At 46.7% G+C, this 15,420-nt stretch overlaps 1 protein-coding gene across 7 annotated transcripts in view; it reads right to left on the bottom strand.

Annotated features, from left to right (window-relative positions):
- NEK5 (NIMA related kinase 5) overlaps positions 1 to 15,420 on the bottom strand; it is a 171,644-nt gene that overhangs the window by 65,412 nt on the left and 90,812 nt on the right. The window contains exon 2 of one of the 7 annotated variants that reach the window (XM_073583296.1): positions 11,426 to 11,516. The exons of the other annotated variants lie outside the window; for them this stretch is intronic. Coding sequence (XP_073439397.1) covers positions 11,426 to 11,452 — 27 coding nt within the window. The 5' untranslated portion in view covers positions 11,453 to 11,516. The remainder of the gene's footprint in view (positions 1 to 11,425; positions 11,517 to 15,420) is intronic. 7 annotated transcript variants of the gene reach the window in all.

Here is a 15,420-nt window from a genome sequence, read left to right as displayed (position 1 = left end):
AGGTGGAGGAATCAGCTCGCAGAAGGGACTCGGCCCCTTAGCCTAGTGGAGTGGAACTAAGGACTTAACTAGCAAAGTCGACAGCTGTGGTCACTTTAGGGGCCACAGCCACTATCCACAGTTATCTCGACGGAAAGGCAGCAAGGAGTAGGATCAAGGAAACCAATTGTGGACATTATCCGACAGGATCCGCAGCCGCTAGCCTGGCACACTTGACTGTGAGGTGTTGCGTAGGAGAAGGCGGGAAAAGCAACACAGTGAGATGGCCAGGAAAGGTACATATTGAGGGGAGTGCTGGAAAGGTGTACTCTATCCGTCTGGGAAGTTTGCTGGACTCCTGGCCTGAAGGACGCAGCACCAAGTGGGCATCTGCATGCAACCGAACTGTGAGTAAACTATCGGAACTGCACTCAGCTGTGTCATTGCCTTCTTCCTGCACCAACCCACTCAGCACTGCTACATCTCTGTGCCTAACACTACACCATCTACCTCAACTCCTACTATTACTGCCCTGGGACTACAGCTCTACCTGTGGGGAGCTATTACAGCTCTGCTGCCTTATACCATCTGTCCCAGAGGATCTGCACTGCAGCGTCGGCTTAACACCTTCATTGCCGAGTACCACAGGTGGTGTCACGCATCATCCACCTATAAACTATATTCAGCCACGTTTCACCCCTTTTGCATAGACACCAAGGGCCACGGACCGGGTCACCGCCACCGTGACACCTTCCTCTGAGACACCGGCCTGGTACCGAGTAACCCCACTGCCCTGGCGAGCGATCCATTTCCATTACTAATTGTTATGTAATGTGTAGCGGGGGAAAGTACAAACATGATATCAGAACAACAAAAAATCAACACGAACAATACAGAAAATATTTTTAATGAAAGCCAACAAGAATATACCACATAGATAATAAGGCATTCTCTTTAAATAATTAAAAAAACAGAGTAGGGACCCCTCTATTCTTGAGAACCAACCTTGCTGAAGCTGACAGCTGAGGGCTGCAGACCCCAGCTGTAAGTTTCGACTGGTTGGTTCACAAAATGAGGGGGACCCCACGTTGGGTTTTCATTCATTCTTCTCTCCTGCCCACTGTTGCCAGCAGAGCAGGAAAGAAGAATGACAGCCGCGTTCAGCACCATCCGCAGGGGAACAGCGTTTACTGTAGCGCTTAGTCCCGGCAGCCGTCCGTGTGATCCTGATGAGGCACAGGTGCGGCACACGGTTGCCACACATGTGCCACACATTGGAACCACGTATCCACACGGACACGGATAGCTCCGGTACCGTTTTCTCCGAATTATCTGGACGTGTGAGACCGGCCTAATCCTCATGGATTTCTAGCCTCATCGTAGTCTGGTTGAGTATTCTCATATTGCAGTCACATTATTAAATGCAAAATGCATGGCAATTTCAGTAATCTCAGCAGTAATGGGACACAATGTAAATAGTTATAAAAAAATGTAATAAAAAAATAAACTAACCCTAAGTAAAACTAAAATGCAATAATGGGCGATCAAAAGATCATATCTGCATTATAATGGTATAATTAAAAATGTCAGCTCGGCACGCAAAAAATAAGCCGTCACCGAACCCAAGATCACAAAAAATGGAGACACTACCGGTCTCGGAAAATGGCACAATTTTTTATTTTAACAAACTTTGGATTTTTTTCACCACTTATATAAAAAAGAACCTAGACATCTATGGTGTCTATGAACTCATAATGACCTGGAGAATCTTAATGGCATGTCAGTTTCAGCAGTTGCTGAACATGGTAAAAAAAAAAAAAAAATCCATAAAAAGTAGTGGAGCTGCACTTTTTTTTGCAATTTCACCGCACTTAGAATTTTTTTGCTGTTTTTGAGTACACAATATATAAAACCAGTGTTGATGTTCAAAATTACAACTTGTCCTGCAAAAAACAAGCCCTCACATGGCCATATTGACAGAGAAATAAAAAAGTTATGGCTCTGGGAAGAAAGGGAGTGGAAAACAGAAAAACAAAAACAAAAATGGGCTGCGTATGAAGGGGTTAAAGCAATGACTTGTGCTCTAGTAAGTTTTTATACATTTCATCCCAATCCAGATAACCGCTATCCATACAGTGACAGCTGGTATTGGATGGTCTGCCATGGGTAACATAGTCTTCTTATATTAGACCCATTGCCATGTTCGGCTTTATGACCTCACAGAAGCGTTGTCCATGAGTCATGGAATGTTCCGCAAGAATGATCAGTGCGAGGCAAGCAGAGGTAGAGAGGAGAGCTGAGCACTGTTCCAGAGCGACTTGAGTTACTTTTTTCTTTTATTGTATTTTTTCTTTTTTTTTTTTTTACTTTTCTTGAGAGTGTTTTTTACCATCTACACACACTTGTGTGTGTGAAGGGGAAGGCAGCCTAATGGCTGCACCCGTAGCTGGAGGGAAGATCCAACTACGGAGACGTCTCCCACTTGCCAGGACATCGCCATACAGCCAGAGGCCTGAACACCACCAAAGGCCAACTGGCTTCACTGGGTGTTTGATGGCAGCACTTTATTCTATTGTGACATTAATTAAATGCCTGTTCGTAACACTGAAACAGGAAACGGGCCGATATTTAAATAGTCCACCACCAACTGAAACGGGCCGATATTCGGAAAGTTCACCACCATATCCTCCACCAACCGAAACAGGCTGAAATGTGAAGAATCCACCACCAGCTCCCCAACCAATGAAAAAAATGCATCAGTTTGAAAAACTGAAATTGTATCTAAAACAAAAATATGGAAGCGTCAGTGAAGAACCAGAGCCAGTGGTTATAAGGAAACGCCCGAAGCTCACCAACACATTAGGTGAGGTATTCACAAGAGAGAAAGCGCTCAAGATCCTATATACCAGGAAGAAGCCAACTTCCTCTCAAACACCTATAGAGCCACCGCGTATTAAGGTGACTGCTAAACAAGCCTACACACCTATGCCATACATGCCTGTCAGCTATGCTGCTAGAAAGAGCACGCAAGCAATGCTGATGAGCCCACATGGAATACACCGGACCTACATGAGAGACGAGGGCAACATATCTGGTTCTTGGAAGGTTATTCTCCCTAGGAGAGAATTCCGTGGCACTATCATTTAGCCAGAGGAAAATGGAGTGGCGAGTGGCTTGCAGCATGCCCATAACATCTTCTGCACAGCTGCTTCTCAGACGGATTTTCTGGTTACGACTATGGCTTGCTCAATGGATCACGTTTTTGCACTGCCGCCTGCCCTGACCTCTGCTTGTTTCTATGGTTTTGCACTGCCGCCTGCCTGTCATGTCGGACGCTGTTCACACCACAGCATCCGGCAGGCAGAGGTAGTTCCACCTCCAGCCACTATAGCCTCAGTGGCGCCGGCCTGATCTTCAGGCTCTCGGGGGTTAATCCTGCTGGAGACCAGGTTGGATGGTTAGTCACGCCCACGGTCTTTAAATAGTCATGCTGGCCTATGGGCGTCGCCGATTATAGCTTGTGTTTCATACCAAGTGGTTCCGGTCTGGAGTGGAGGTGTTCAAGAGAGAGAGAGATTCATATCTGGTGTCGTATGATCCGTCGTTATCCTTTCTCCTTCCCATATTTGTGTTTAGTTGTGCCCTGTTCACATTACTGTTTATTCCTGTGTGTGTGCGGCGCAGTGCAGTTTAAGTTCTCCCTGTCTGTCATTATTTGTGTGGGAGCTTTGGTGGTGACTTCTCACTGGGTGGAGGGTGGAGGGTTAAGTGCAGGGCTGAGCAGGAGATAAGGAAAGGTCGGAGGCTCAGGCATTTGCACCTTCAGCAAAAACCCTGGGTTGAGGGTCAGACAGGGTTTCCCCTAGTAAAGGGACACCACAGGGGCCCCGGGTATTTCAGCCTTAGTTGAACTAAGCCCCCGTGACATTATAATCGGCCCACATTTTTTCAGGAGTCCATGGATCCATTAGATTCCATAACCCGCCAGTTGGCGGCGCTGTCCATACAGGTCTCCGAGTTGAATGGGGCAGTTCAGCAGCAGGGCCTGGTAGTAGCAAAGGTGCAAACGGCATCTGCAGGTATCGGTGCAGAGCCGAAGTTTCCGCTGCCAGAACGATTTTCAGGCGATCGCAGCAAATTTGTCGTATTTCGGGAGGCCTGCAAATTATACTTCCGCATGCGGCCAATATCCTCAGGTAATGAGGCCCAGCGAGTAGGGCTGGTGTTGTCATTACTGAGTGGTGACCCCCAAGCATGGGCATTTTCCTTACCACCTGACTCTGCTACATTTCATTCGGTCGATAATGTTTTTTCTGCCCTCGGGCTCATTTACGATGACCCTGACCGACTGGCTCTAGCGGAATCTAAAATCCGCGCCCTCCGCCAGGGGGAGCGCTTGGCAGAAGACTATTGTTCGGAATTTCGCCGCTGGGCTGTAGACACACAGTGGAATGACCCAGCCCTGCGGAGCCAGTTTATTCATGGGGTATCAGGGAGGGTGAAACAAGCCCTCCTGATGTATGAGACTCCGGCATCATTGGAGTCTGCCATGAGTTTGGTGATACGTATTGATCGCCGTTTTCGTCAGGGGGCACAGGAGACGCTACCTCTGGGGGAAAACAGAGGTGCAGGTGTGGTTGAAGTAGATGAGTCCCCTGAACCTATGCAGATTGCTGGCGTGGCACAGGTTCAGCCTCGCGCTCCGGGAGTCCGGAAGTCCGGAGCATGTTTCTACTGTGGTAAAGGAGGTCATTATGTTAACGTTTGCCCGGTACTACCTAAGAGGGTCACACCGGCGGAAAACTGTTAAGCTCAGAGGGTATGGAGGAGACCCAACTGAGCGTATGCATATCCTCCATGATGGTATCTCAATGTATGCTCCCTGCCAAGGTTATTGTCGCCGGCAGAGAGCTACCTATATCAGTGTTTGTGGATAGCGGTTCCGCCACCAATCTCATAGATGAGGAGTTTGCACACACCGCCGGGTTTAAGATTGAAAAACTTCCTCACCCCATACAGGTGGTGACCATTAATGCTGTTCCCCTCCCTCAAGGGGAGATTACTGAGTTTGTGGCAGAGGTGAAACTCCACATTGGGGTCCTACATTCTGAGTCGGTTACATGTAGGGTCCTCCGTAATCTCCCAGCTCAAATGGTCCTGGGTTTTCCATGGCTGTCCAGGCACAACCCGGTAATTGATTGGAAAACTCAGGACATAGTACAATGGAGTGGTTTCTGCCAAGACAATTGCTTGGCCACATGTGTGTCCGCCGTGACGCCCAGCCTGCCGGAGGCTTTGCAGGATTTCGCGGATGTTTTCTCTGAGAAGGGTTGCTCAGAACTGCCTCCACATAGAGCCTATGACTGTGCTATTAGGTTAAAACCCGGGGCCAAATTACCTAAGGCCAGGATGTTTAATATTTCTGGTCCTGAGAGACAAGCTCTGAAAGACTACATCGCGGAGAGTCTGAGCAAAGGTCACATCCGGCCTTCGTCCTCGCCTGTAGCCGCGGGGTTTTTCTTCATTAAGAAGAAAGATGGGGGGTTACGCCCGTGTCTGGATTTCCGAGAGTTAAACCAGATTACTATCCGTGATCCCTACCCAATGCCGTTGATCCCGGATTTGTTCAACCAGGTAGCGGGGGCAAAATGGTTTTCCAAGCTGGACCTCAGGGGGGCGTATAACCTCATAAGGGTCCGTCAGGGGGATGAGTGGAAGACGGCGTTTAACACTCCTGAGGGTCATTTTGAGAGTCTGGTTATGCCGTTTGGGTTGACCACCGCGCCTGCCGTTTTCCAACATTTTATTAATGATGTCTTTGCTCATGTCCTGGGGAGATTTGTGATTGTATACCTGGATGATATCCTCATTTATTCTAGCGATCGGGACACTCATTTGCAGCATGTTAGGCAGGTGTTACAGTTGCTCCGGGAGAACCAGCTCTATGCTAAGCTGGAAAAATGTTTATTTTTTGTCCAGGAGTTGCCCTTTTTGGGATATATTGTGTCCGCAGCTGGTTTTAAAATGGACACCGCTAAGGTGCAAGCGGTGTTGCAATGGGAGAGGCCGGAGAGTCTGAAAGCACTCCAGCGGTTCCTTGGGTTTGCGAATTATTATAGGAAATTTATAAAACACTTTTCGACTGTCGCCAAACCGCTCACGGACATGACAAAAAAGGGTGCCGATCTGGCGAACTGGCCTGAGGTGGCTATACGTGCATTTGAGCGTCTGAAGAATAGTTTTGCTTCAGCCCCCATTCTGGTGCAACCAGACGTGTCTAAACCTTTTGTGGTAGAGGTTGATGCGTCGGAGGTGGGAGTGGGGGCAGTACTGTCTCAAGGCTCGTCCTTGAGCGAGATGCATCCATGCGCCTACTTCTCCAAGAAGTTGTCGCCGGCCGAACGGAATTATGATATCGGCAACAGGGAGTTGTTGGCCATCAAACTGGCTTTTGAGGAATGGCGACACTTCTTGGAGGGGGCGGCTCACCAGGTCACAGTTATCACCGACCATAAGAATCTGCTCTACCTGGAGTCGGCCAAGCGTCTGTCTCCTAGGCAGGCTCGCTGGGCATTGTTTTTTACTCGTTTCAATTTTCTTGTGACGTACCGTCCCGGGGCTAAAAACACCAAGGCGGATGCTTTGTCTAGGTGTTTTCCGGGGGGAGAACCTCGGGAAGAGCCGGTACCCATCCTCCAGAAAGGGGTAGTGGTCTCGGCTCTCACGACTGAGGTAGAGGCGGAGATTGCCGAGGCCCAAGAGGAGGTACCACCAGGACTTCCCGCCAACAAATCATTTGTACCCCTGCATCTTCGGCCTAAGGTGTTGAAGGAACACCACGATTCGGTACTGGCTGGTCACCCAGGGGTGAAGGGCACCTTAGAGCTGGTATCGCGTAGTTTCTGGTGGCCCAAAATCCGGCAGGACGTGGTCTCGTACGTGGCAGCTTGCATCACGTGCGCTAGGGCTAAGTCACCCCGAACCCGTCCTGCTGGCACGCTACAGCCTCTGGGGGTACCCAATAGGCCATGGACAGAAATCTCCATGGATTTTATCACTGACTTGCCAGCCTCGGCAGGGAACACGGTCATCCTGGTGGTGGTTGACCGTTTTTCAAAGATGGCGCATTTTGTGGCGTTGTCCTCTTTGCCCAATGCTAAGACGTTGGCTCAGGTATTTGTGAAGGAGGTGGTCAGACTCCACGGAGTACCGTCTGACATAGTATCTGATAGGGGTACGCAATTTGTGGCGAGGTTTTGGAAAGCTTTTTGCTCAAGGTTGGGGATCAAGTTGTCACATTCATCGGCGTTTCATCCACAGTCTAATGGACAAACTGAGCGCATGAACCAAAATCTAGAACAGTATTTACGATGCTTTGTGTCTGACAACCAGGAGGAGTGGTCTACTTTCCTTCCTCTGGCCGAATTCGCATTAAATAATCACCGCCAAGAGTCATCAGGAGAGTCTCCATTCTTTTGTGTGTACGGTCAACATCCTCAGTTTTGTACCTTACGTCAGGGTGACTCCGGGGGTGTCCCGGAGGAGGATCAGCTAGGAGCCCAATTGTCATCAGTCTGGAGGCGGGTGAAACAGCGTTTGTTGAGCATGAGTGCCAGGTACAAACGGGTGGCTGACAGTAGACGCGTGCCAGGTCCGGACCTGTGTGTGGGTGAATGGGTGTGGTTAGCTACGAAGAACATAAAACTCAAAATCCCTTCTTTAAAACTGGGTCCAAGGTTTATTGGGCCTTTTAGGATTTCTGCCATCATTAACCCAGTAGCTTATCGGTTGGAACTTCCCACGGTGTACAAGATACACAACGTGTTTCACAGGGCTTTATTGAAAAAGGTGGTAGGCTTGGTGGACACGACGCCGATGCCACCTCCAGTCATGGTGGATGGCGAGTTAGAGTTCGAGGTCGCCAAGGTAGTGGACTCTCGAGTAGTACGCCGTACTCTTCAGTATTTGGTGCACTGGCGGGGGTATGGTCCAGAGGAGAGGTCTTGGGTTCCAGCCTCAGACATACATGCGGATCGGCTGGTCAGTTCTTTTCACCGTCGTCATCCGGACAAGCCGGGTCCTATGAGTCTTGAGGGCCCTGGGGTCCCTCGTAGAAGACGGGGTACTGTCATGTCGGACGCTGTTCACACCACAGCATCCGGCAGGCAGAGGTAGTTCCACCTCCAGCCACTATAGCCTCAGTGGCGCCGGCCTGATCTTCAGGCTCTCGGGGGTTAATCCTGCTGGAGACCAGGTTGGATGGTTAGTCACGCCCACGGTCTTTAAATAGTCATGCTGGCCTATGGGCGTCGCCGATTATAGCTTGTGTTTCATACCAAGTGGTTCCGGTCTGGAGTGGAGGTGTTCAAGAGAGAGAGAGATTCATATCTGGTGTCGTATGATCCGTCGTTATCCTTTCTCCTTCCCATATTTGTGTTTAGTTGTGCCCTGTTCACATTACTGTTTATTCCTGTGTGTGTGCGGCGCATTGCAGTTTAAGTTCTCCCTGTCTGTCATTATTTGTGTGGGAGCTTTGGTGGTGACTTCTCACTGGGTGGAGGGTGGAGGGTTAAGTGCAGGGCTGAGCAGGAGATAAGGAAAGGTCGGAGGCTCAGGCATTTGCACCTTCAGCAAAAACCCTGGGTTGAGGGTCAGACAGGGTTTCCCCTAGTAAAGGGACACCACAGGGGCCCCGGGTATTTCAGCCTTAGTTGAACTAAGCCCCCGTGACACTGCCCTGACCTCTGCTTGTTTCTATGGTTTTGCACTGCCGCCTGCCCTGACCTCTGCTTGTTTCCTACTATGTTTTTTTTAACCATAAACTTGTTGTTAATTTTAAATAAAGTCCTATTTAACAACAATTTAGCCTCCAGTCATTGTACATTGTTGCAGAAGTTTCCTCAAAATGTTAATCGGCTAAATATAATAACAACGTAACATAGCTAAATATGATAAGAAAAAGAAGGGAAAAGGGAAGGGGTGATGACAACAAATTACTATACCTGTATATTACCATTAATGGCTCTATTACATCTCTATGACCACAGTGTTAAGTCTGAATGGTATCCAGCTGTCCCATCTCCTGAGATATGATGTTATATTATTGGTGGATGAAGCAATTATCTTCTCTATCCAATATCTGTCATCCTTATCATTCCACATCAACCTCAGTTGTTCAAATATGGCTGCCCTATAATACCTCAGCACTGAGGGAGAGCCCAGGCTTCCCTCTTTTATTGGGATATGTAGTATATCTGCTTTAACTCTATGCTGTTTTTCCTGCCATATGTATTTTAATATAATTGTTGGTAACTGAGTATTTTCATAGGGACTGTGATAGGAAGGTTACGGAACACATGCATGAAATTTTTATTTTGATTATGAACATTTTTGCGGACGCTATTCTTCCTATCCAGGACATGTCGTGATGTTTCATGCGCAGAATGTCGCCTTTAATTTTAATTTTTTGTCTCAGAGCCTCATAATTTAATGAGAGCATTCTATCTACTGAGGGCACCAAGCAGATTCCATGATATGTTATATTTTTATTATCCCACTTAAAGGGGTACTTAGATTTAAGGTTTACTGGGTGTGGTACAGAGGGTGTTAGACTTAGAATTTGGGGATATTTAGTTTATAGTATGATACTTGGGTAAAAGAGTCTATCACTTCCATTACTCTATTGAACGACTCTTTGGGATTAATAAGGGATAAAATAATGTTGTCCACGAATAGCCCAAATTTGTGCTCTACATTACCAATTTTAATACTGGTTATCCAAGGGTGTGATCAATTTTTTCAGCTAAGGGTTCGATTGTTAGCCCAAATATTAGGGGAGAGAGTGGACACCACTGTCTCGTTCCATTAGTGATCTCAAATGTATCCAACATCATTCCTGAAAAAAGAACTGGTAGAAGATTTGCACAGTAAAATATCGATATTTGCAGATGATACAAAACTATGTAAAGAAGTCAATACAAGAGAAGATAGCATTCTGCTACAGATGGATCTGGATAAGTTGGGAACTTGGGCCAAAAGGTGGCAGATGCAGTTTAACAATGATAAATGTAAGGTTATACACATGGGAAGAAGGAATCAATATCACCATTACACACTGAACGGTGAACCACTGGGTAAATCTGACCTGGAGAAGGACTTGGGGATCCTAGTTAATGATAAACTTACTTGGAACAGCCAGTGCCAGGCAGCGGCTGCCAAGGCAAACAGGATCATGGGGTGCATTAAAAGAGGTCTGGATACACATGATGAGAGCATTATACTGCTTCTGTACAAATCTCTGGTTAGACCGCACATGGAGTACTGTGTACAGTTTTGGGCACCGGTGCTCAGGAAGGATATAATGGAACTAGAGCAGGTACAAAGGAGGGCAACAAAATTAATAAAGGGGATGGGGGAATTACAATACCCAGAGAGATTAGCAAAATTAGGATTATTTAGTCTAGAAAAAAGACGACTGATGGGCGATCTAATAACCATGTATAAGTATATAAGGGGACAATACAAATATCTCTCCGAGGATCTGTTTATACCAAGGAAGGTGACGGTCACAAGGGGGCATTCTCTGTGTCTGGAGGAGGAAAGGTTTTCCACCAACATAGAAGAGGATTCTTTACTGCTAGGGCAGTGAGAATCTGGAATTCCCTGACTGAGGAGGTGGTGATGGCGAACTCAGTCGAAGGGTTCAAGAGAGGCCTGGATGTCTTCCTGGAGCGCAACAATATTGTATCTTACAGTTATTGTTAGGTTCTTTAGAAGGACGTAGATCTGGGGATTTATTCTGACAGAATTTTATAGGCTGAACTGGATGGACTAATGTCTTTTTTCGGCCTTACTAACTATGTTACTATGTTACTAACTGAGGCTGATGGGCTAGAATATAGAGGGGCAATCGCTCAAAGTATATTAACTTCAAACCCAATTCTGGACAGCACTTCGAACAAGAACCCGCAATGCACTCCATCAAACGCCTTTTCGGCATCCAACGATAGTAGCATAGAGGGCACAGGCGTAGCTAGGGGTTCAGCTCAGGGGGGGCCAAAGATCTGAGTGGGCCCCTAACATGCGGACAAATCATTGGTGCAACCTCCGCAGCCGCACATGTGCGCAATAGGTAAGAGGGGCCCTTTTTACCTGAAAAAAGGTGCAATTTTGCATTTCTAGGGGCTCTTGGGCTGCAAAGGGATCATATATTGTTCTTGCACAGCGGCCCTTTCTGTCTGTGTCTGCCTGTGTCCCCTAACCAGGTAATCATGATTATAACTATGGTGGTATAGGGGAACGTCAGGAGATGACCGCCCTGTTATTGAAAATAAAAGTCTATACAAAGACCAGCACTGATATTACCGCCTTATGGTGACATATAGTGGTAGATACCGGTCATGCAGAACATATAGAGATTACTGCACAGTTATAGATGGCGACTTACAGAGGACGTTCTTTCTGGTGGAGTCATTCACTTTTCCCGTGTTTTCCATCTGACCCAGACCAACATGTCAACTTCTCCAACCAGGATTCATCTGCAGAGATTACAACAAAGACACATCTGTCTTCTCACATTTCCCGCACCGTTCAAATGTAGAATCATGAAATCCTAGAATATTCGAGTTGGAAGGTACCTCCAGGGTCATTGTGTCCAACCCCCTTGCTCAATGCAGCAATGCAGGATTCACTAAGCCACCTCAGACAGATGTCTGTCCAGCCTCTGTGTGAACAATTCCATTGAAGGAGAACTCACCACCTCTCGTGGCAACCTTTTCCACTCATTGATCACCCTCACTGTCAAAAAGTTTTTTCTAATATCTAAAGTGTATCTTCTCCCTTTCAGTTTCATCCCATTGTGTTTCATGTTTTCATGTGCAAATGTATTCCCAACCTGCACAAACTCCTCATCCTGCCGATACCCCAATACTGAGCTGCTGCTGCTGTATGTGCCCCTATTACTGCAACTGCTGTGTGGTCCAAAAACAGAGCTCCTCTTACTGCCCCACAAAGTAATGCCACAACTGTGCCCCTTACATTGTAATACCACCTCCTTGGTGGTAAAATTGCCCCCTAGAAAATAATGTGCCCTCCACATTTTGTCCCTAGAAAGTAATAATACTCCATGTGCAACTTTGATGGTCACAATACTGAGAGCCCCTATAACAATAATGTTTAAGTGCCCCCTTAACATTTAATAATGTCCCCTGAGTTCCACATGTATAATTCCTCTATATACAGTATGCTGGACACACAGCTACCATCTAGACCGTATGATGATCCCACAGCTCTCCTATACAAAGTATGATGCCACAGCTCCCCTATACACAGTATGGTATGCCCACAGCTCCCCTATACACCGTATGATGATCCCACAGCTTCCCTATACACAGTATGGTAGGCCCACAGCTCTCCTATACACTATATGATGATCCCACAGCTCCCCTATACACAGTATGGTAGGCCCACAGCTCTCCTATACACTGTATGATGATCCCACAGCTCTCCTATACACCATATGATGATCCCACAGCTCCCCTATACACAGTATGAGGATCCCACAGCTCCCCTATATACAGTATGATGATCCCACAGCTCCCCTATATACAGTATGATGATCCCACAGCTCCACTATACACAGTATGATGATCCCACAGCTCTCCTATACACTGTATGATGATCCCACAGCTCCACTATACACAGTATGGTAGGTCCACATCTCCCCTATAATAATCTTAATAATCTTTATTTTTATATAGCGCTAACATATTCCGCAGCGCTTTACAGTTTGCACACATTATCATCACTGTCCCCGATGAGGCTCACAATCTAAATTCCCTATCAGTATGTCTTTAGAGTGTGGGAGGAAATCGGAGCACCCGGAGGAAACCCACGCAAACACAGGGAGAACATACAACCTCCTTGGTGGGATTCGAACCCAGGACCCCAGCGCTGCAAGGCTGCAGCGCTAACCACTGAGCCACCGTGCTGCCCTATATACACAGTATGATGATCCCACAGCTCCACTATACACAGTATGATGATCCCACAGCTCCCCTATACACAGTATGATGATCCCACAGCTCCCGTACATACAGTATGATGTCCTTCAGAGTTCCCCTATACATATAATGATGTCCCCACTGCTCCTCCAATACACAGTATAGTCGTTAATAGCGTTCTGACACCTTGTGACGCCCGCACTGAGAATCCCTTTACCGGGAGGCTTGCTCTTCCAGTCATAGGGGTTGCGCTGGCATGGTTTCAGTCACCGCTCTGTGAATAGAGAGTGGCGGCTGTAACTGCACCCCGGCACTGACTGACAGCCGCCTCAGCAACCTGACGCTGTGCAGTCTGTCAGACAGGGGAGCCGGCATTGTGCTGCTCTCTCCCTGAAACCTCAGATACTGGCCATGTCTCCCAGTGGGCCCCTGCATGTGACTGGGCCCGGGGCAATGGCCCCCTCTGCCCCCCCCATTACCTACGCTACTGATAGAGGGGATCTGTTTCCTTCCAGCCATGTAGATGATATCGATCATACTCCTCGTGACATCCGGGGTCTGTCTAGACTGAACAAATCCCACTTGGTCTTTATGCACTAAGTCCAGGATTATATCTGAGGTCCTATTAGCTAGGATTTTGGAATAGATTTTAAGATCTGTGTCCAATAATGAAATCGGCCTAAAATGGACGGTTCGATCAGGGATTTTTCCTGGTTTGGGGATGGGTATAATTGTTGACTGTATCATCTCTTTTGGAATTTTGACGGTTTTTGGAAAATTACTGTCATGTGAGGGATTAGTATGTTTTGAAGTATTCGCTCGTTAGACAGTCAGGGCCGGGGGACTTGTTGTTTTTCATTCCGCTAATTATTTGCTGTATTTCTGCTTGGGATATTGGTTGGTTTAATATATGCAATGCCTCCTCTGGTATCTTAGGAAGTTTTATGCTCTCTAAGAACTAATTTATTAGTTGGGGGGGTGGGTTGTGGTATTGCGGTATTTTCCTGTAGATTATAGAGGGAGGAATAGTAATGTGAGTAGGCATTGGCGATTTCCTTAGGGTTATAAATTATGTTATTTTGGTTGTGCTGTATGTGGGATAATCTTTGCTTGGTCATTTTGGCTTTAATTTTGTTGGCTAATATTTTGCCCCCTTTGTTTCCCTGCCAATAATATTTGGCTTTAATTTTCCTTAAATTATGCTCATAATTGTGTTGGAGTAGTTGGTATATTTCATACCTTAATTTCTGTAATTTTTGGAAAATTGCTTTTGTGGGGCTATGAGAGAGAGAGAGAGAGAGAGAGAGAGGGAGGGGGAGGGAAAGAGAGAGTTCCAGAACGGCATTTAGGGTTAAAATGCATGGCATAGAAAATCTTACAGGCATGCGCAGTTTAAAATAGCGGTCCGCTGCTGGAAAAAACGTTACATTGTCCGTTTACTCCAGCCGGCGGATGCTAAAATTACACCGGATCCGTCAAAAAAGGGGCAGATCTGTTTTTTTTATAAAAACAGCTGATTTTGACATCAAAAAATTGAAGTGTGAAACCGGCCTTAGGGATGTAAATAGAGACAATTGTGTAGGTTTTGTTATTTATGGTGCAGACTAGGATGACGTATCTTCCCTCATCGTCAACTACGCTGGTGATTAGCTGGAAGGTGACGGTGTTCTTTATCACAATTACCACTCCTCTTTTTTGTCAATTGCATGAGAATGAAATATATTTGGGAAATTTCTATTCTGCAGTTTGTGAGCGCCAGTGCTATTTAGGTGTGTTTCTTGAACGCATAATACATCTGCTTTTAGGGATTGGTCCTCTTTCCATAACTATTCAGTCCCTTTATATTAATGCTGGAAATGTGAAGAACCATATACAAATTACAGATATAATTTATATGTCATCACTAGACAATTAGGAAAAAATGGGGAACTACCAAAAACCAACTTTTAAATTTGTGAAAAACTGTATCAGTTTCAAAAATTGAGTTTGATTCTAAGTGAACCTCCTGGATGTGCTCCTCTATCCAGTTATATAGTGTGGGGTAGTGAGAGAAGCAAAACAATTATACTCTAGTGCCACCACAGACCATGATGAAAAGAAGTTGCCGTATTCTACTTTTTTTGTTCATGTCCACTCCCTCATCAGGGTGGTCGGCTTCTTCAATGGAGAGCTGGTATGCTCATCCACCGTCTCTAGCGACTACTTCTGCAGCAGAGTCATGGCCTCTCGAGGGGACGTCAGGACCTGTGTGGCTCCATTCTTTGTGACGATCAGCTTCACAGGGTAGCCCTAATTATACACGATCCCATTGTCCCGTAGGATCTTGCTGGCTGTGGAGAATTCCCACCTCCTGTTCAGGGTGACAGTGGAGAAGCCGGTGATCACCAGGATGCTCTTAAACCTTTCCGGGAGCTCTGGTCTGCCCACTGCAGCTTTGCTA

This window comes from Dendrobates tinctorius, unplaced genomic scaffold (assembly GCF_039654945.1).
Source record: "Dendrobates tinctorius isolate UK_male_01 unplaced genomic scaffold, ASM3965494v1 ptg000075l, whole genome shotgun sequence".
Classification (NCBI taxonomy): Eukaryota; Metazoa; Chordata; class Amphibia; order Anura; family Dendrobatidae; genus Dendrobates; species Dendrobates tinctorius.
The sequence above is the reverse complement of the archived record's forward strand: the minus strand, read 5'-3'. Positions and strand labels throughout refer to the sequence as shown.